General features: G+C 40.0%; 2 protein-coding genes across 7 annotated transcripts in view; both read right to left on the bottom strand.

Moving 5' to 3' along the window:
- flt1 (fms related receptor tyrosine kinase 1) overlaps positions 1–11,820 on the bottom strand; it is a 35,674-nt gene extending 23,854 nt beyond the window's left edge. The window contains exons 1-10 of one of the 4 annotated variants that reach the window (XM_077553688.1): positions 11,367–11,819; positions 9,555–9,657; positions 8,699–8,907; positions 6,105–6,229; positions 2,759–2,924; positions 2,542–2,678; positions 1,192–1,363; positions 998–1,115; positions 750–919; positions 499–646 (exon numbers count right to left, since the gene is read on the bottom strand). In XM_077553688.1, the coding sequence (XP_077409814.1) occupies positions 499–646; positions 750–919; positions 998–1,115; positions 1,192–1,363; positions 2,542–2,678; positions 2,759–2,924; positions 6,105–6,229; positions 8,699–8,907; positions 9,555–9,657; positions 11,367–11,568 (1,550 nt within the window). In that variant the 5' untranslated portion in view covers positions 11,569–11,819. Of the gene's footprint in view, positions 1–498; positions 647–749; positions 920–997; positions 1,116–1,191; positions 1,364–2,541; positions 2,679–2,758; positions 2,925–6,104; positions 6,230–8,698; positions 8,908–9,554; positions 9,658–11,196; positions 11,338–11,366 lie in introns of those variants that run through there. The other 3 variants (XM_077553689.1, XM_077553690.1, XM_077553691.1) reach the window with 3 other exon arrangements.
- Positions 11,821–11,995: 175 nt separating this feature from the next.
- Positions 11,996–21,741, bottom strand: LOC144039981 (suppressor of tumorigenicity 14 protein). Of its 3 annotated transcripts, XM_077553700.1 has the most exons (19): positions 21,265–21,737; positions 21,015–21,186; positions 20,331–20,458; positions 19,052–19,119; positions 18,774–18,967; positions 18,438–18,527; positions 18,147–18,369; positions 17,938–18,083; positions 16,727–16,824; positions 16,519–16,622; positions 15,672–15,805; positions 15,493–15,600; positions 15,321–15,422; positions 15,144–15,257; positions 14,947–15,066; positions 14,005–14,188; positions 13,658–13,935; positions 13,401–13,537; positions 11,996–12,649 (listed from the first exon to the last, which is right to left on the bottom strand). In XM_077553700.1, exons 1-19 carry the CDS (start codon positions 21,331–21,333, stop codon positions 12,482–12,484), a joined length of 2,637 nt encoding a protein of 878 aa, XP_077409826.1. In that variant the 5' UTR covers positions 21,334–21,737; the 3' UTR covers positions 11,996–12,481. The 3 variants fall into 3 exon arrangements, with proteins under 3 accessions (XP_077409826.1, XP_077409824.1, XP_077409825.1); XM_077553698.1 differs by having other exon boundaries at positions 17,938–18,369; positions 21,265–21,741; XM_077553699.1 differs by having other exon boundaries at positions 17,938–18,369; positions 20,331–20,455; positions 21,265–21,740.
- Between the last annotated feature and the right edge of the window lie 111 nt (positions 21,742–21,852).

The raw sequence follows: 21,852 nt of genomic DNA on the forward strand, positions 1-21,852 counted from the left end.
CAAAAAAAAATAAAATAAAATGAAAAAAATTCACAGAAAAATTGATTGCCCCAAGAAAAGTAATTTAAAAGGTACAGTAAGAAGGAAATAAATCCGCCTTAAAAGTCATAAAGTCCGTTTGGAATAAAAAAATTCACTACAATTGTTATTTTTAAAGTCCATCTTAAATGTCAATGGGAAAAAAAATACTTTTAAAATTAAAGTAAAAGAAAAAAAATCCACCTTATAAATCACAAAGTTGGTTTGGTATATAAAAAAAATCTGCCCTAAAAGTTGCTGCTGTTGCTGCAAAAAAAAGTTGCCGTGAGGAAAAGACCAAACAATCGAAATGTCAATTTACCTTAAAGTCAATCAACATGCAGAAAACCAAACAGCGTGAGACAAAAAAAGCCACCTAAAAATCTGCCTGGTATAAAATTGCTTTGGTGCGACGCTAACCATAGAACCCTCGGCAACTTTGTGGACTGCATGTGCCGCTGTAACCGCGTGCGTACTCACAGGCCTTTGGGCGGACACGGGTGCCAGAGCCAGTGGAGGTGCGGCGCGGGTACGGCGTGGGACGTGCAGTGCAGAGACTGTCGGCTCCCCCGGGGCACGGCGCCCGGGTCCTGCAACGACACGGCTTTCTCGCCGATCTGGGGACTCACTGCCACACACACGCAACGACATCATCAACATGCTTGATTGTGATTGGTCGGTTGAGGTCAAATATTCATTGATACTTTCAACATGACTTTCAAATGTCTTACCGTTGACCACGAGTATTAGCGTGAGGTTCTGGTAGAGTCCGTGCTCCTGGATGCGTACTCGCACCGTATATTTCCCAGCATCCTCCTCCGCCACGTCGCGGATGACCAGCGAGTGACCGTCTAGGTGGTACCGGGAGCACTGCTCCGCCGCCACCGTGCCGTCCTTCAACCTGGTAAGGACGCGCACTGGACTTTTACACACGTGACGTTTTGATTTGATTTGATTTTTTACAGCGTTGATGTCTTACCAGACGACTTCAGGAGCCGGGAACGCTCTGAGTTTGGGTGAAATCCGGTAGGATTTCTGTCCCGCCTGGGCCTCCATTACGGATCCTCGTCTGGGCTTCAATCGGATGAAGGGACGATCTGAGGGCGCAAGATGGCGAGGGATGTCCGACGATGGCGTGCTAATAAAATCTCAGCGATGCGGTGACTTGCTTACCGTAGACGGTGACGGTGACTTTCTGCTGTTTGGTTTTGTTGCCGCTGCTGACGCGACACGTGTACAGGCCGCGGTCGGAGCGCTGCAGCTTGGGGATGGTCAGGATGTTGTAGAACAACATGTGCGTCGTGTGCTTCAGCAGACGCTTGGACGTGGAGCCGATGTTGCGAGTCTGCAGTCACAGAAATCTCATTAGACGGAAAAAAATGGCCGATTCAGCTCAAAATGGCCGACGTACTGTTCAAGTTACAGCAGCGGCCATTTGAAACTTTTATATGCTCCAATTAGTGTAAGAAGTGTTGGGGCGAATTTTCTCTACATCGATTCTTCAAAACAAAATGGCCGACTTTTTGTATAATTTCCGACATGGATTTTTGAGACTTTTTCGCGCAGCTTGTTGTGATCGACATGTCTACCAACTTTTGTGTTGAGGGCTATGTTTTTCAAACTTTCTACTCGTCTTGGAATTCACCAACAAAACAAAATGGCCGACTTCATGTTCAGTTTACAGCACAGGTCCTTGAGACTTTTACCTGTGTCTTATTATGACATGTCATTAATAAAACTTGTGCTGGGGGCTAATTTTTTTCAAACTTTTTTTCCGTCCTAGAATTTTCTCATCGATTCTTCGAAAGTAAAATGGCCGACTTCCTGTTCAGGTTCGGACATGTATCCTTTAGACTTTTTTATGCGGCTTGTTCTGATATGCATGCCAACCAACTTTTGTGTTGACGGGTGAAACTGGTGTTGAGGGCTATATTTTTAAAGATTTCCACTAGACCTGGAATTGACCCAAATAGGCTGATTTAAACCAAAATGGCCGACTTCCTGTTCAGGTTCAGACATGGATCCTTGAGACTTTTTTATGCGTCGTGATGATAACATGGTCCACCAAATATAATGTTGATCAGTGAAACTGGTGTCGGGGAGTCATTTTTCAAATTTTTTACTTGCCTTAGAATCTTCAACATTGGTCCTTTAACCCAAAATGGCCGACTTCCTGTTCAATTTCAGCCATGGGTTCTTGAGACTTTTTTGTGCATCCACGTCTACCAAATTTTTTGCCGACAGGTGAAAGTAGTGTCGAGGCTTAATTTTCTCAAACTTTCCACTAGTCCAGGAAGCTGATTCAACCCAAAATGGCCGACTTCCTGTTCAGTTTGGGACGTGGCTCCTTGAGACTTTTTTTTAGGCATCATGTGATGATAAAACGGTCCACCAAATTTTATGTTGATCAGTGAAACCGGTGTCGGGGAGTAATTTTTTCAAACTTTCCATTTTCTCAATATTGGTCTTTAAACCCAAAATGGCCGACTTCCTGTTCAATATCAGGCATTGGTTATTAAATACCTTTCCAGGGTAGTCCCACGAGATGTTGACCCTGGTGTTGAGTTCTCCGGTGGCGGTGCAGTTGAGCACCAGCCTCTCCCCCTTCAAGGCCTGCACGGGGCCACTGCTGTTCAGATACACGTCCAGGATGTTACTCACTAAAACCACACACAGGAAGGAGTTAGGCCACTTTTCAGAATAAGAGCACAGCATGGTCGCGGTTGAAGAGTGAGCACACCTGGCCTGTGGACGATGTAGATGCGCGACTTGTGCGCCACGCCGTCGACGAGGGTCTGGCAGAAGAAGAGGCCGATGTAGTAGAAGGTGGGTGTGCGGATGGTGAAGCCCCGTCGGCTGCTCCAAATGATGTTCCTCTGGTCGGGACTCAAGCTGTGGTTGGGGAACTGTGGGGAGGGGATGTGCATTTTTTTTTTTTTTTTTTAGAAACTGTTCTTGAAGAGAATTGTATTAACTTAATAATAATAATATCAACTTTTCCCCATTCATTTTCAATGGGACTGACATTGAACCTTTTCTAAGTCCCACTTTCCACGCCCACTTCCATACATACAACTGACCAGGAGGTCACAGGTTCGAATTCCACCTCCGACTGTACATTGCAAATATATCCATGGCAATCATGCTAAGTGAAAAATGTATACCAACTGACTATCATAGTTCCACCTTTCAATCTAAATGAATGGAGGGTACTGCATGCCTAGGTGGTGCTATTGAGTGATTTTTTTTGGGGGGGTTGCATTTTTCCATTGGATATCATTAGTTCCACTTTTCTATCTCAATGAATGGAGGGTACTTTCAGATAACACTTTTCATAAGCATTCAGCTTAGCATTCAGCTATTAGCATTCAGCTATTAGCATTCAGCTTAGCTCATTCACTGCCATTGACGGCTATAGACGTCAAAAATTCATTTTAACTATTTCTATTAAAAAAAAAAATGTTTCCCCACTTTTGTTAACAAGAGTCGAAAACCTATAATTTTTTATTGTACATTTAGAACACATATAAAATTTGTGTTTAATCGTGAGTTAACTAGTGAAATCATGGAATTAATTACGATGAAAAATTGCAATCGCCTGACGCTCCTAATTTTTAATAATCTTTTCTTTCTTTTTTTAAATTGCGTCTGGCGATGAAAATTCTTAATTGTAATTAATTGCATGGCTTCAATAGTTAACTAATCACAAATGTTATATCTGTTCTAAACGTACACACATTTTTTTCTAGGTTTTCATACTCTTAACAAAAGTGGGAAAAACATTTTTTAAATAATAAAAATAGTTCAAATGAATTTTTGACGTCTATCGCCGTCAGAGGCAGTGAATGAGTTAGCATTCAGCTATTAGCATTCCCACGCAATTTCTGCAGAAATTGCACTTAGTATATATACATATAGGCACTATTTTGCGTCTTTTCCAGAAATGACTCCACAGCCTTTCAAATGGACGCAAAATGACCTGCACTATTTTTGGACTCCAATTTCCGGTCACGCTATAATTCCTGAGAGGAAAGCTGATGAATCCTGGCGGGGTCTGGCGTCTGCCTTCTTGTCATGTTGCCGAAATCCTTGCGTAACCCTTGTTGTGTTCTTGGAGGCCGCGACGAGGAAATGTTTACTCGTCACGGCGAAAAGTCTCCCACCCTCTCTCGGGGGAGCAGGTACGAGTGAGGTGACCCTTTTCCGAGCTTTTGTTCTCCTCTACACCCCTCTTACCTAACGCTGCCCGCCGAGGTGGGTACGAGGACGGAGGAGGGTGTTCGAGAGGTACGAGGAGTCAGGATATGGCAAACGTGACTGCGTGTGTGTGTGTGTCTGGTGGGGTCACGAGTGGTGGGAGGGGGTGGGGGAGGGGGGTATTATCGAGGGTATTGTATTGAGCGAGCTAAAATAAAAATAAAAAACTTCCAGGAAAAAAACACTCCAGAGTCCTGTGACAGTCAGTAGATGAAGGGAAGGACGGGAGCTATTTTTAGGATCGTTCCCTTTGTGGTTTTAAGTTCTTAAAATAAAACAAATACATTATGTACAGTACAAAAAGTCTTTGGACACGTATTGCTTCTTCACCGTTTGGTGATTTTTCCGGAAATTACTTTTTTCAGTATTTCTGATTGGCACCACCTGTTAGTTGCCAAGCACAAATAAAGATTTTCTATGACATTTGTGTGGATGGAATTATTATTTTTTAATTCATTTTTTATGCTGCATTGCATTAAAGCATCTCTGGCAGTCATGGACCCAAATGATACACAGCGGAAAATACATGCACATCTATGCATTTAGAAGAGGTGTTCCGCAGAGCTCTGTGCCAGGCCCACTATCGTTTAACATTACTTGTTAAATAGAAATTGTTACATTACGAGAAGAGGGTTGTAATATTTGGAGGAAAGTCACACTCTTGTGAGAAAGTACATACACACAAATGTGCTTATGGTCACGTCGTAATAAAAAAATAAAACAAAATTCTTAACATATTGCATTTTGCACTGAATACAACAAAAAACTAACAAAATATGAGGATTTTTTTTTTAACAGCAAATAAACAGCAGTACAATTTCCGGTCACGCAAAAACCACCAGAGGAAACCTCCGGATGCTGAGATCATGTCGGGTTCGAGGAAGCTATTTTTAGAACGATTCCCTTTGCGACTACGAGCACTCGAGGATTTGCCAGTTGAGCAATATTTTTAACTTTGCAATGGCCAAATCCAATTCCCGTTAGATCAAACCAGAATGACTTTATTTCTAATCTTCCCCACTTGCTGATCAACATTTTCGGTTTTACGCACTCTTCCTCTTTCTATTGTTCATTTGAATGTTACGTTGCTATGAGGAAAATGAGCAATCGGTTTCATAATGGAGTGAAGCAACAGGCTATTTCGGTGCTTCACTCACGCATCGGGGACTTTTTTTTTTTCGGGATTCATTTAAGCTTTCTCTGCATTCTGCTTGTTTGACAAATTCTCCCCGATTTAGTCATCCGACAATTGGCACGGCAGCCAGCGTGTTCCGCGGCCGTCCTGAGACAATGGCGCGAGCTTCGGGGGGCCGAGTGCAACTACTCGGGCTTCCTCCTGCCAGCTGTTTTAAGCATCATGAGCAAAAAGTTGGCGGCCGGGAGTGCGACTATGAGTGAGGCTGTGGGAAGTGATGCTGGCGGGGGGCCAACGGGGCACTGCGGACCTAACGTCCTGTCTCCAGCCAGCTTCAAAACAAAACAAAAAAAAGATCGGAAAAAGCTTGTTAAGAAATAGAAAACGGCGCCGACGATGATCATTTGGGACATTTTCTATGCTGTTTGATTTGCTTTATTTACTACAAAGAAACATGGCAGGCTTCCTGCGTCTTTTCGAGTAAGGCTTCTTGAGACTTTTTTGTTGGTCTACTCATGATAGACACGTATACCAAATTTCAAGTCGTTACGTGAAACTGTCTTCAGGGGCTGAATTTTTTTAGATTCGTAAATATCTACTAGAACTCTGAGATTTGCCCAAAATGGCTGCCACAAGCAAAATGGCAGACCTTCTGGGTCTTATCAAGCATGGCTTCTTGAGATTTAAAACTTACCTTGACCAGGGTGCTGGTGAGGTTGGGGTGGGTGACCCTGCAGGGGATGACCAGCGGCTGCTTCTCCTTCATGTACAAAACGTCGGGGCTCATCTCTGAATGGTCCACAAATGGCTGCTGACTGTCTGAAAGACAAACACTGGCGATCAGGGACCCAAATGGCACACAGTAGGAAATACATTAGAAAAGGTGTTCCACAGAGCTCTGTGCCAGGCACACTTTCTGTTCAGTCGTTTAATACCATTTAACTGGAATGTTGTGCAGTGTTTCTAAAGGTCCTAATGTTGCTTTGCGTTTTCCCACATAAACGTACTATCGATGCTAATCGTTAGCATGTCGCTTTCCGTTAAGCTAACGAAAGAAATAATAGCAGCGTTGCGAGAAAGTTGTCAAATTAGCCAAGCCCATTAACGTACTATCGATGCTAATCGTTAGCATGTCGATGACGCTTTCCACTAAGATAACAAAAAAAAGTGAGTCAGATTCGGTATACACATTAACGTAATATCGATGCTAATTGTTGCTGATGACTTTCTATTAACGGAGCAAAAAATAATCGCAGTGTTGCGAGAAAATTGTCAGATTAGGTATACACATTAACGTACTATCGATGCTAATAGTTAGCATGTCAATGATGCTTTTCATTAAGCTAGCAGGCGCATCCCTAACATATTCGACCTTTTATTTGTACTCTATTGGTGGCTGCTTGCACTATTGTGTAGTCCGTAGTGCTGTGTTGTCATTGAGTTCGCAAACCAAACCCCCCCCCATGGCTAATGGCCGCCCGCCGTCCACAATAAACACGCAGATTGTGGGTAGGCAATCATTGCGCCGCATTGTTTGTGTGTTCATGGTTGTTATTCAAGGAAAGCTAATCTCTGAACGCCCCCCTAAACAAAAGTACCCCAAGGACCGGCCCACCGAGCGGGGCTTCCTTCTGTCGCCGCTTTGATTTGGGCCGTAATGGACGTGGAGACCTGAGCGATGGACGCCCCCCCGTGAGGGCAGAGATGCTCTCCGGGGGCGAGGGAGGGGCCGACCATCGCAGACTTTGTGCCTCCTCTTTGCTTTGGCGGCGGCCTTCATCTTATCCTCACACACGCACACGGACACATACCTTGTCCAACAGCCAGTGTCACCCCCCCCTCCATCTTTCCCCCCCTCCCTCACAACCCCTGGCCTCCTCCCTTCAAGCACAGGATGCTGGAGCGGGCCAGATAAGGCTGATGCCCTGCATGGGAAACTCTGCCCAGGCTTGAGCCTTTCAACAGCTGGCCCATTACACTCCAAAAAAGATGTTTATTTATATACAAATAAGAATAGAAATATATCGAGAGCAGCGCAAGGTGCTGAAACCACGCTTGAAGTGTTTAGAGATCATCGGCGCTACTGTTTTTAGCACTTCCTGTTTAAAAACCTCCCGCGGTTACGGTGCAGGTCAGACTGATCCGTTTTAAAAGTTGAATGTAATTTAATGCAGTGGCGTGCGTAGCTGAATTAAAATCCTGGATTGGATTGGATCGGCCAATTGCAAGTTGGATGTGTCTACGCGTATTTCTGCCACACCGCGGTGAAAGAAAAAAATCAATATCGTGATATAATGTGATAAACTTCAGGTTTTAACATAATTATTTATCACGTTAAAACGTGTTAAGTTTGAATCCAGTATTTGGAAAAACGAAACAAAGCAAATTTGTCTTGTTCTTTTTTATTTATATTTCTAGCTAAGGAATCACACGGCGATTCTTTAATGCCATAAAAAAATATATATATATATTTTTAAAATCAATTCAATATTGTTTAACTAACCTGAAACTGATGGGAATTGCTCCATTTTGTTTGGCCAAATGAGGAAGTCAATCTTATCATGCTGCTGCATAACGTGAAAGTTTCAGTAAATGTTAAAACGTGAAAATTGTCACATTAAAACATGACAATTAAAGTTAGAACGTAAAATTGATCACGCTAAAAGACAAAAAATGATCATGCTACAACATGAAATTGATCACATTAAAACGTGACAATTTAAAAAGTGAAATTTTAAAATGAAAATTATCACATTAATAGGTTAAATTTATAACGTGAGTTTTTTTTCTAGTGTGGCAGCAATATGCTTCCGTGATTATTACATTTTTTTATTTTATTAAAAAAAATAATAATAATTTTTTAACACATTTTAATTGAATTTATTTTTTATACTGTATATTTTTGCAATTTTTTTAATATGTAAAAGAAGACGAATTGTAATATACTTTTATTTAACATTGAATACAATTCTAATCTAGAGCTAGAGTGTTAGCACATATTAGCATTAGCTAACAGCCAGCATTAGCATCTTTAAAGAAACTCGCTTTGCTAAAACATTGATAAAGGCTTCGAAAAACAAAATCACTAGTTTTGTTGCTATTAGCTTTTTGTTGAAAAATTTGTTGCTACTGAGTAGCTAAATATAGCTACAAAGTCGCTGATTTGGCAGCAGTGCAAAGCCCTCGCTTTAGCGCAACTCCCTAAGCTCCACCCCCGGTTGTCATGGTAACAAAAGGCATACTCTGCATTTGCAAAATTGCTTGAACAATATGCAAGTGTGTTCTTACCTGCCACATAAACGTAAACCGACGCCTGCTGCTGCGCTCGGTGTCGGTATCGGCACAGGTAGGAGCCCGTGTGGTGCGGTCGGGCGCCGCCCAGCAGCGTCACCCGACTGCAGTACAGCCGCTGCGACTTTCCGCAGCGGGATTCCTCCACGCGGATCCGATCGTGAGGCAGGTTGGGCGGGAAGGACCACGAGAGCTCCCAGCGACCCCTGGACGATGAGGCACACACACACATTTATTGTAAAACTTAACATTATTGAATTACATTCTGGAACATCTGCTAGCCTAATGCTAACACACAATGCAAAACACGATAACCGGGCTAACAAAACTAGCATAGATGTCACTTTGCTATAACACTTTAAGAAATGGATATTTGAAAAATTTAAAAAAGGTCCAGCAACACATAGGCAATATAAAAATACAGGCACAAATTCTTTATACTCTGCAAAAAAACATTTTACAAAATGTTTGTAAAGCTGTTTTCAATCTTTAAAATGTTATGCTATAGTATTGTACTTGATAAAACATATACTAATGACATAACTTAACATAATTTGAAGAATCAAACAGTATCTTTTGCCCATTTTTTTTGCTTCACTTCGACGGATATTGTGCTGGTGTGAGCACCATGGCCACCTGGGGGCAGTATAATACAGCAGGATATATTGTGCATCTTTGCAGAGGATAAAGAAAATATACCAGTGAGTATAATAAATATGTTTCTATATGTTGCTGTACCATTTGTGTTAACTAGCCCCATTGCTTAAAGAATTCTGACACCAATGCTATTAGTTAGCCTGTGAATGGCAATTTGCATTTGTTTATTAGCATTTAGCTAAAGTTTGAAAGTGACCTGCAGTTGAGCTCCAGGGTCTGGTTGAGCTCCAAGACCAGCTGTCCGTGTGTCCCCTCCAGCACGGGTATGCTGTATTTGCTTTTGGCCTCCTTGTCTGCACCTGCACGACACAAGGACACTTTCAGGCAACCGGCAGCAGGGGCAACCCCTAGCATTGTCCCGCCGCCACCCCCCAAAAAAACAATAAAAAACAGAAGTTGTCGAAAAAAAGAGCCAATCGCATTTCGGTTCATTGAGATGGATGGCAGCGGTCGTGGATTGTTGGCGTTATGGCTCTCCGTGGACGGCTCATTCAGAGCAAGTTGCCTTAGTCACACTTCCGATAGCGCTTCCTTATGTTTGACATGGGGTGACACATGCTCTCTCATACATATTGTAGCTTCTTTGATGTCCATTCAAAAGGCAAAATGTCCTTTTAATGCTATTTGCAGCTTCGATTAAAAATTCTTAAAGAAAATTCTTAAAGAAAAACGAAAAAATGTTTATCTAGAAATATATTTTACGTTATACATTTAATGAAAGGTATATTTTATTTTTTTATTTGAAAAAAATGTGACATTAACTACTAACAGATGAGTTAAGTATTTTTAAAACGTACCGACTTGATAAGTGACAGTTCACAGTTTAATTTTTAGTCCTTGATATTACGGAAGGAATTTAAAGTAAATATATTAAAGACAAAAATAATTTATTGAACATTAAAATAAATTACATATACTGTTCTTTAAAAAAAAAAAAGTCTAAAATATATCAGAATTTTTGGATTACATTTTAAAAATGCAAAAACCAAAAACAAATATATTTAAAAATCACAAAAGTAAAATAGGAAATTTAAAGTATCTGATATTAAAGAAATTGGCCAAAAAATAAAAAATAAAAATCACAGCAATTCAAGCAAAACAAGAAAAAAGAATATTATTTACACCTTTAATACTGCTGGGTCAAAAACTGGATAGACCGAAAAAAGGATGGTTCACTGCTTTGTAGAACCAAGTTGGCACATCAGTCCAATTTTTGACTAAAATTGTATTGCTTTTGACCCAGCAATTTTAACAATGTATTTTCAAATATTAAATTTACAGTATAGTGATTTCTTTTTTCAATCACAAAGAGACAAGTTAGGCATTTATATAGAAATGTAAAAACACACACACAATCGAAAAAAAATAATAAAAAAAACTGAGTACTTGTAACACATAATTTTTTTAAAAATTACTGTGCAATCACAAAACATGCCAAAAAAATGAGTATAAAACACACTTGGATATATATAATAAAACATTTAAACATATTTTATCAATATTATACATGTATATCTCTACATGCACGGTGTATTTATATAATGTAAAAATAAATGATGCATTTTAGAGCTTTTACCATCGAATTGATTTTTAAATTAAAAAGCGTTTTTTTTTATTTGCAGAGGGATAATAATAATCACAATAATTTGATCCACCTTGCATGATCATCCATCTAGCGAGATAAGTGCAGCCACATGGAAACGCTTTGTCAAGCGTTTCCATGGAATTTGGTTGAGGATATTTCCATTACATGAAGTCCTCGTACGTAAAATCCACTCCAACCCCCCAAATTTCGTGCGTAAAAGTTGGATTGAGACGATCCAGTGGTGCCGACTCACCTTTGGCAAAGAGCGCGTACAATCCACAAAGCAGAAAGGTGAGCAGAAATGTCATCGTGTTCGTCCAACGACCGATAAAGAAAGAAAGAGACGGGTTAATCCTTTTTGTGGATGAAGATGATGCAGAAGGAAAAGAGAAGCGACTTGAGGGACTCCTGCGCGACGCCTACCCGTGGCTGGGGCTTTATAGAGTTCCCACAGTGGGGGCCACCGGATGGCGGCCTTCCGTGACGCGCGCACACCCGAGCCATGCGCGTAACAGCCACTCGGACACACCCAGCTCCGGAGTCGACTCCCAGCCTCCTTCAAGTGCTCCGAACTGGCCAATAAATCACACTGACTGGATCTCAATAACAACCTGCATGTGCACATTTAGAATCCACGAGGTGGCTTGCACGTACGCACGTTTTTGTGAAATATTTTTTTCACCGTACGCAAGTGTGAAACACTATTTCACAGATTGAAAGACGGTCAAACACACTTGTTTTTTTTTTTCATACTCATACACAAGTGAAAAGTTTTTAAAGTTGGGTCAAAAAGGAATCAGCCCAACTTTTTAGGTTATTAATTTAACCCCAAAAGTTGGGTCAAATAAATAACCCACAAAAACAACACAATTTTTTTTAATATATTTTTTTAAATAAAATAAAATGAAATGTTATTGCCCAACAATCACAGCCTGATACAGATTTTAGACTAGACCAAAAACTTTAACCAAATTAAGGATATTATGGACAGAGAAATACATTTTTCAAATGTTAGTATATAATGACGTGCAAAAATAACAATCCATATGCTCTATATTTGTAATATTTTAATTTTTTTGTATTGGAACTGCACAACAATGGGGGGGGGGGGGGTGAATGCATGCAAACAAGAATGGCTCTTACAATTAATTAGAAAATACAAAAAAAGAAAATTGGAAATTCTGTTCTGCTAATTTGAGTGATTTCACAATTATAGGGGACAAAATAAAGAATACAATTAAATTGGATTTTTCATAATGTTCTTTTAAATAAATAGATCTAGAGTACATTTCATACAAATAAAATCAACTAATATGAAAGTAATCATGATACTCCTTTTAGTATTTGGCATAAATTGACCACTAGAGGTCGCTGTGAGCTCAACAACAAGTGCTGATGTGACATTTTATAAAGACCTCAGTTTTAGACTTTTCGTACTTTTTAAATAATTATCATTACACATTTTAGTGACTTATTTTTTTTTAGATTTGTTTTGCTCCGCAACACACCCAAAAAGTGCTTTCTTGGTCCTTGTTGGGTCACACCTGACCTCGGGTCTGCTGGTGGATCCATTCGGCGAACTTGACCACTTGCGTGTAGACGCCGGGACGGTTCTGCCTGGCGCAGCCCTCGCCCCAGCTCACGATGCCCGCCAGGAACCAGCGCCAGCCACGCTCCTGACACACGAGTGGACCCCCGGAGTCACCCTAAAAATGACAAAGAGGGCTCAGTACATGAAATTGTGTATATCCAGTCCATCAAAGGATTGGATTAACCATATTAAACCAAATCTGACAGATTTGGTGACTGTTTATAGCCTCATAAAAGCAGAATTTTTTTCTAAATAAAACGTATGAGTATCCATAAAGCATGTAAATGTATCCGTCATGTATAAATAAAATACTAATCTGAAAAATAAATTGTCTTTAAACATTTAAAATTTTAAATCCATTAAATACTATAAATATATACAAATCTACTCAAAAATATGGCATATGAATAGAATTGTAAAAAAAAACTTAAATCAAATCCTATAAAAATAATATTGAATGTAGATTTTAACAATTTCATAATATATTTTCATAAATCCCCAAATATTAAATATTTAACAATAAAAACGTTTTTACAGTTTTTTTTTATTTATTACAATAAATTTTAAAAATATAAAAACAAAATACGAAAAAACATTTTGACCATTAAACAAGACATAAAATAAATATATACACCGGTACAAATGTATTGAAACACAGATTAAATCTGAATGAAGTATTTAAAAAAAGTCTAAGATAAAGGCAAAAATAAATAAATAAATATAATATCCATTTTTGTTATAGATTTGAATCTCAAAAACAAAAAACTAACTAGCTAATTGCATTTGAACGTTTAAAAGATATCAAAGAAACACATGCAAATATACTGGATGGATGGATATCCGTGTTATTGACAAATAGAAGTCACCTGGCAGGCGTCGACCCCGCCCTGCAGGTTCCCCGCGCAGAGCATCCTGGGCGTGACGGCGTCATCGTAGAGCTTGTTGCAGGTGTTCCTGTTGATGATGCGCACCGAGGCCTCTTGCAAGCGAGACGCGAGCTCCCCTGCCATCAAAATGCACGCAAATCAATTCGCACCGTTTTCCTTGCAGGAAAAACGGGAAGCTGGAGATGATGAATTGCATTTGCGTTCATTTCGGGGTTCGCCGTCAAAGGAATAATTACCATCCTCGGTGAGGACGCCCCAGCCGGTGACGAAGCAGCTGGCCCCCATGGCGAAGGCGTGCGAGGGCGCGGGCACGCAGACTGGTTGCACCAGCTCGTTGAAGAAGACGGGGGCGCCCAGCTCCACCAGGGCGATGTCGTAGTCGGACGTCAGCCGCTCGTACTTGGGGTGCGGGACGATCCGGCGCACGGGCCTGCTGGCGGCCGAGACGGCGCTCTTACCCGCCGCCATCAAACGCATCCCCATGTAGGCGCGCCACGAGCGTGGATCTGAATACCTGCAAAGAAAGGAAGGACATACATACAGAATATATACATACGGACATAAATGCTGTAAGTATTCCTACTTGATGGTGTCGGAATCCTGGAAGCAGTGCGCCGCCGAGACGAGCCAGCGTGCGGCGAGCAATGTGGCGCCACAGACGTGGCCGTAACGTTCCATCTGGAGGCTCACCTGCCACGGCCACGAGCCCGGAGACGCGTTGGTGCCTCCTACGATCTTGGGCCTCTTTCGGGGCCGGATGCCGCAACCTGGATGTGAACACGGGTGCAGATTTAGTTAGTTATGCATGTTTCAAAAACGGAATCGCTGCTTTGAATTCAATAACATACTGTATAAGAAAAATGAAATTTTATTGGACAGTATAGGTTGAAGCCAAAACCCTACGTGTACAACAGTGCCCTCAAATGGCTATTTGATATATTTTTTTAATTTATAGGGAATAGAAATACCATTTATATATATATATATATAATTTTTTTAGTACACTGTGTACATTGTTTGTAAATGATAATACATCATGTGTATATGCTTACAAAAAATATTTAAAAAGGAATGACAAAAGTTACAATATGTAAACAAATGTAATTTTTCAGTTTTTGTTTTTCTTTCCAAAATGATTTAAATAAAAGAAGTAAAAATAACGAGAAATTTAATAATAAAAATAAAATTAAATCATTAAAGTAATCATAAAGTAAATACATTTAAATAAAACAAAATGAAAATACAGTACATCCAAAAAATAGGATTAAATGAAACAAAAAAGGAAAAATAAATTAAATGTAAAATTTAAATAAAATAAACAAAAAAAAAACAGAAAAAGAAAAGAAAAGAGAAAAACAAGAAAAAAATAAAATATTTTAAAAAACACAGAAAAAATAAAATAAAATATAACAAACATAAATAAATATGAATATATGAACAAAAATATAAAAAAAGAAAAAAAATTCCAGACCAAAAAAATTTTAAATGCATGAAAGCATCGAGATCCTCCTAAACTGCAACTTACCGCAGCGCACCTCATCTGTTCCGTCCTGGCAGTCTTTGATTCCGTCACACTCTGGGTTGAGCTTTGTCACGCACTTTCCGTTAGCACATTTGTACGAGGAAGACGAGCAACCTTTCACATCTGTGAGAGGAACAAAGACACCCCGAAATACATGTAAAAGTATATGAAAATAATCTTCTATTAATGTAAATGCTAACATGCTCTGGTGCAGTTCATTTCATCGCTGCGGTCTTTACAGTCCACAACGCCGTCACACACTGAAGACTTGGGCAGGCACACTTTGTTGGCACATGTGTGGTAACATTTACTTCCTGCGAATAAAGGAAATCATTAAAGGATACACTCTGTGTGTGTCTGTGTGCGAGTCGACTCACTGCAGCCGCTGTCTTCACCGCTGTCTGTGCAGACGCCACATTGGCTGCTTTGAGTTTGACACTGGCCATTGGCGCACAGCACCTCGCCAGGCCTGCACGACGCTGGACGAAAACAACAACGCTGAGGCTACAGTGGAGGTTTGATAGTTGAGGATCACAGATGGACACTTACAGCATCTGGCTTCGTCGCGTCCGTCCTCGCAGTCCCTGACGCCGTTGCACACGCGCCTCAAAGGGACGCAGCGGCCGTCGCCGCAGCCGAACTGACGCGGCGGGCAGGCTGCGCGTACGGAGGACATTAATTAGGAGCTGTGACTTTAAATGAGGGAGAGGGCGGGGTCGGCAACTTACAGCCCTCGGGCGAGAAGGCCCGGTAGCGCAAATAGAAACCCCGGTGAGTCACGGCTTCGTCCGAGTGGAAGTGGATGGAGAGGGGAGACGAGTAGACCCGCCTTCTGCTGCTCTCCGATATCTGGTTGCAAAATCTAGAGAAGAAAGAGAAAGGCGATAGGAGTCACATGATCATTTGAATTTATGCTGCTTGATCAACGTGGTGCCCAATGGAGAGAGGAGAAAGTTTGGCAAGTTAAAATAATGCATAAACGATAGATATTTTGTATCTATATTTGAGATTTAAAATTTTTTTGATTATTCATTTTTAATTGATATTAGATTTTTAAACTTATGTCTCATTTTGAAGCTGTATTTCCACATTCCCTGTTCATCATTTTATTAATTGTAAATATATTTAGGAAGCTTTTAAATGATATATATATATATATATTTTTTTAAACTTTTTTATTATTTTGTCATTTATTATATTTTATTGTCATTCATTGTATTTATTATTACTATTTTTCTTGTTTAATGCTGGACTTTTGTTATTTTTTTTTTTTAATTCATTCTACATACTTTTTAAGTATGATTTTTTTTATTACTCATCTATTAATTATATTACATATATTAAAAATGATGAATAGATTTGTTTGTGGTTGCACATTTTTAATTCCCATTCCTCTAATGAATTAATATTTCTATAATGACTTAATAATGATAATTATTTTTGTTTACTTACTGTTACTATTTATTGTTTTTAAAATGTTATTTTTTTCATAAAACTTTGATCAAAACCTATATTTTGGCTTGCGAGACGCTGCGGTGACAAAATCCTTATAACTAATACTCTCCCATGACTCACTTGACGGCGCCGACGTCCAGCCAGTCCTTCTCACAACCGTCCGACGACTGCTGGATGTCCAGCCTCATCATCGTCACGGAGATCAGATATCCAGGCAACGGTGCCTGAGTGTCAGTCGATTGAATGGAAAAAAAAGAAAAAGCACGCCATAGTCTACAATTGTGTTGAAAACAACAACTTTTCTCACAGACCCCCAGGTACGACTCACTCGTAGTGTCCACCTGCAGTCAATATTAGGAGGGTAGTGATAGGGATGGTAAGGTGAGGAAATGGAGCCATTCAAAGTTGACACAGACCCTCCACAACCTAAATAAAACAAGAACAAAAACAAAGGCCGCTGACTATATTAGGTACCCCAAGACAATATCATTATCAACCAATTATATATGCTAGATTTGGAATGTAACCAAGTAAAGGTCCATCATGTGCGCATAAAGTGTTAATATATATTAGCCACACCATATAATTTACATGAATGGAAAATGTTAACTATTTTGGGGCACCTTCTATTCCAAGGATGAGCAACAATTTGTCATCAGTGTGCATTCGCTTACAGGACCACACACTTCCTAGCCAGATGAATGACTAAAAATACCATTTTAAAAATTGACAAAATCTGCGCCAGTCTATGCATAGCGAAAAAACACCTAATTGAGGCACATTGAAATAAATGCATTGGAAAAATCGGGCCAAAACAAAAACATAAAATTAAATTTTAATTTTCATAAACCCAAAAAATACTTACATAAACACAGATTTTTTTTTAATGCTGTTGCCCCCCCCCCAAAAAAAACATAAATAAATAAAAAATATTGACAAAAAAACATAAATGGTATATTAATACAATTTTTTAAAAAGTAAAACAAAAATCCTTTCAAAAGTTAATGTTGAATGTAGATTTGAACAATTTCATTATACATTTTCATAAGTCTAAAAATCTTAAATGTCTAACAATAAAACCGTTTTTTAACAATAAAAATCTAAATACAAACACATTCTAACATTCAATCAGATTTTTTTTAATTAAAAAAATATTAATTTATTACAATACATTTTTAAAATACAAAAAATAGAAAAAGCAAAACAAAAAACAAAACACATAGTAATATAGTAATACGAAAAAAAAATTGAACATTAAACTAGACATGAAATAAATATATAAACATGTATTCAAACATATTAAATCTGAATTAAACATGAAAAAAAAAATCAAAAATAAAAACAAATAATATAAATACAGCATGCATGGGAGTATGCATAGGAGTATGTATGCGTGGTTCCACTGCAGTAAACATGTTTATAATTCCCCTCCCTAATTGTTTATTGTTGTTAAAATTAATTGGGCGCGAGGAGTGAAATCTCTAAAACATGCAGAACTGGTCCTGGAGGACCGGAGTTTGAGACTAATGTTATACTAACCTGCTTTGGGGACAGCGTGGAAGTACGCTTTGAAGACGGCTCCCTCCCTTTGCCGACTGAAGGAGAATGTGAGCAGCATGACGTTCCCCGAGGATGTCAGCCTCAAGGCGGGGGAGGAGCCTGACGTCACGGGCAGCCCGCACCACCTGCAAGCACAAAAGCAAAAAGGTGGAAATAAAGCAAAAAAAGCAACAGATGAGAGAGCGTACCTGGTGATGATCTTATTCTGCAAAGGAAGCAGGAAGTCGTAGGCGGACATCTTGTGGGCGCCGCAGCTGGGCGCGGCGGTGCCGCCGTGAAGGGCGAGGACCACCAGGCGGACCGCGTGACCCGATGGCACGCGAAGGCGCCACTGGTAGTATAGCTTCTTGGGACTCACCAGAACCAGGGTGCGGTTCACGCCGTTTTTAGCGTACAGGTCAAAGGACACGGCTTCGGACAAGAAGCGATGAGCAAATATCACTTCTGATTTCTTTACGTTTTTAAAGTCGAAGACTCACCTTGGAAACCGAGCTGCCACTTCCCACTCTGGAGGCTGTTTGGATTCTTAAGCTTGTCGGATTTTTCTTCCCATTCATCAGGATCCAAACCTACAGAGGTGCACTCAACATTAGGTGCCAAATTGGACATTATGACATCATTTAACCAGATAGGGCTGCTCGATTATGAAGAAAATATGAATCACGATTATTTCGGTCATAACTGAAATCACGATTAGGGCAATCATTTAAACGTAAAAAATGAAGACAAATAAAATTCTTTAAAACACTATAATTAAAACATTATGGATTTATCATTTTGTTTGATTTGACGCAAACGATTTAAAGCTACGTTACCCAGCAGATGTAGCATGACGTCGTCCTGCTCCAAGTAGTAGCGCTGCTCGTGCCTGCCGTCCCACACAACCTTGTTGCTCCCCGGCAGCCCGCGCTGCAGCTTCTCTGGGCTGGACCGGCGTATCGCCATGGCGACGTGGTTCGGGGCGGAGAATTGACTCCAGTAGAACACGGTGAGGCCTTCTGTGCCTTCACTGCCGCACACACACAAACACACACGCACACTCTTCATTTGCATCATGACGTTCAGGTGTCCCAATACTTTTGCAGCAGCGTACCTGAAGGCAGCGATCCCTGAGCGCAGGTAGTAAGAGCTCCACAGAGTGGACTTGTAGAGTTCTGAGAACTGAAAAATATTTTATATCATAAAGTAGGATTTATTCGTTTGAGTTTTTCCACAAATAAATATAGCTAAATCGTTTTAGGGTAAAGGATTTATTAGGTGGGAAGCCTCTATTTGAAAAATTATTGATTGGTAAAATAAGAAAAAAAATAGACACTACAGTACACACAATATAATTAATGTGTTTTCTCTCAATTTTTTTTTTTCTGAGGGGAGAAATGGAGGCCTTTAATTGCAAAATATTTTGTAAATTTAAACTTTTTTTTTATTAGAATATGTCTACAGTGTGTATTACGGCTAATTTGTCGTATTAATTTTTTTCTGAGGGGGGAAAGCAGATGTCTATTCGTGGCGAGTGATTTTTTAGGAGGGAGGCATTTATTTTTCTACATGTTTATTCTTTTTTATTATTATTATTTTGTGCACAATTTGCATGTCATATTTATTTCTCTTTTGTGGGAATGATTGATTGGTACAATAAGGGAAAAAAATACACACTTTACACAAATTATAATCAATATGTCTTCTCTGTCAAAGTATTTTTTTATCTGAGGGGAAAATGGAGGCGTCTATTTGGGGTAAGGTCTTTAATAAATGGGAGACCTTAAATTGCAGAATTATTTTGCACATATTTTTTTTTTTAATGAGGATATGTCTAGTGTGTATTACTGGCTAATTTTTCTTTTTTTTCGGAGGGGGGGGGCAGGTGTCGATTTGGGCGAGTGATTTATTAGGAGGGAGGTATTTATTTTTCAAAATGTTTATTATTATTATTTATTTAGTTTGAGGGGTTTATTTATCAAAGTGAACACTTGGGACAGGAAGTACTGTACAGTAATTAAACAATATGGTGATGGTCATTTAGTTCAGCAGGTGATGGTGAAGTCTGTTCCGAAAATTATGGTGAGAACCTCCTAGCTCACTTTGTGTGTGTGTGTGTGTGTATCGCACACAGACAATGTTCGTATTGAAGTCTTTTGCTCGTCCTCTCACTATGGCAGGCTTGTCCTCAACACTGAAAAGAGCCTGATCCCTGAGGACCCTATGGACCCCCCTTAGACGCTCACACACACATACATACACTATAGATGCACACACATTTACGAGCTCCTGTTTCAGCTTTACATTTAACAGCAAGGAGATGCAAAAGAGGAAAAAGCAAGACAAGGAGAAGGGAATAGTCAGGCAAAATTTAGGGGCAAAATGGCACTCACGTAAGACTTGAAGGAGCGCGCCTGCAGGCGAAACTGCGGCGAGGAGCTGTCGGCGAGCTCCGTAGAGAAGTTCAAGTTGGGAAACTCCACGCTGCATCCCAGGAAGAAGACGGAGGAGGGCGGGGCTGCTGAGGAAAAGTGGCATGAAGGTTTACAGTAATACCTTGGGAAAAGGTGCTTTTTAATAGGAAAAATAGCAGTATATGATCATTTATTTTATTTTTCATTTATTTTAAACATACAGTAAAGAAGCAATTACATTTAATGCACTTTAATTTCATTTCAATATTGTGCTACTCCTCCCCCTGGTGTGCTCCAGTTGTTAAACTGACGCATCACATTGCATTATTTTATATCATTTGCATCAGTTGACCACATTTCAGTTATCTACATGATGTACATGATTAAATTCTTATTTTTTATCAGCCAATTTTATTGCAAATGTTTCAATCATTATCTCTTTGACGTTGAAATGTTAGTTAATGTGGAAAAAAACAAGTTTGATTATTGGCCCTAGTTATAACATAGCGGCACCATGCTATTAGTTAGCATGTCAATTATATTTTCCGTTAGCATTAAGCTAGTGGGCTTCAGTAGGGCAAAGTTAAGTGGTTTGTTTAATTACAGGTCAATGTTTAAAGTGTGTTTTATGAAGAGTTGTTGACGAATAAAAGTGTTACTCACATGTCAAGTAGTGTGCAGCTAAAGCGATGGCAGCGACGCCTGACAAAACGGGCAGGAGTCCAAACGGCCATCTCCTGCGGCAATCGCATTCGGGAGGCGGAACTTGCTCCTCTTCAATCTTCGTCGGGAAGCTCGCAAGATGAGTGGAATCCTTCAAGACCCCCTCTTCCTTCTGTCGGACAAACAATTTAAGGTGGGCATCATCATAACAAAATGGGAGTGGGTGGGGGGGGGGGGGTGGAGTTCTTACCTGCACCCCGCAGGAGCTGGAGCGTCCATGCCCGAAGATGCAGTACACCTGGCAGCTTTCCCTCCTCATGGCGGAGTCCCGGTCCGTTCCGGAGAGGCGATTGAGAGAGCGAGACGACCCCCACACCCACCCCGACCGAAATCCGAACCCTTTTTCATTCACCTGCTCCGCTTTTTAGGTGTGAGCCCGAGTCCCACAATGCATTGCACGGCCGGGGCGGGGGACAATGAGGACACTATGTTCAAACCCCGTTGACTGATATTGTGTGCAAACTTCCCCCTTGTCGCAATTGCGGCGGGTTGAATGCTCCACGGGGGGGGCGGGTATTTAGCGAGACCCCACAATCACTAATCTGGCATCGAATGACTCGAGATGTTGTACGGTACATTCAATCAACGTTTATTGTGTAACTTTCCTCCAACAATAACAACATTTCCAAGGCGGTCAATTTGGCGTGGGCAAACTTGGGATACCAATTTTCAATTGTATGAAGTAAATGAAAAAAAACATTTTTAATAAAAGGGAAAAAAAAAATATATATATATATATATATATATATATATATATATATATATATATATGTAAAAT

This window comes from Vanacampus margaritifer, chromosome 20 (genome assembly GCF_051991255.1).
Source record: "Vanacampus margaritifer isolate UIUO_Vmar chromosome 20, RoL_Vmar_1.0, whole genome shotgun sequence".
NCBI lineage: Eukaryota > Metazoa > Chordata > Actinopteri > Syngnathiformes > Syngnathidae > Vanacampus > Vanacampus margaritifer.

Bases quoted from the DNA above. Each gene is read 5' to 3' on its own strand.
- LOC144039981 (XM_077553698.1), bottom strand. From the start codon at position 21,333: ATGAGGAGGGAAAGCTGCCAGGTGTACTGCATCTTCGGGCATGGACGC. The intron at 15,601-15,671 runs GTAAGTTGCCGA...CCGTACGCGCAG, and splicing joins GGCCTTCTCGCCCGAGGGCT to CCTGCCCGCCGCGTCAGTTC. The intron at 12,650-13,400 runs GTGACTTCTATT...TGTCATTTTTAG, and splicing joins GCGGGGTCGACGCCTGCCAG to GGTGACTCCGGGGGTCCACT.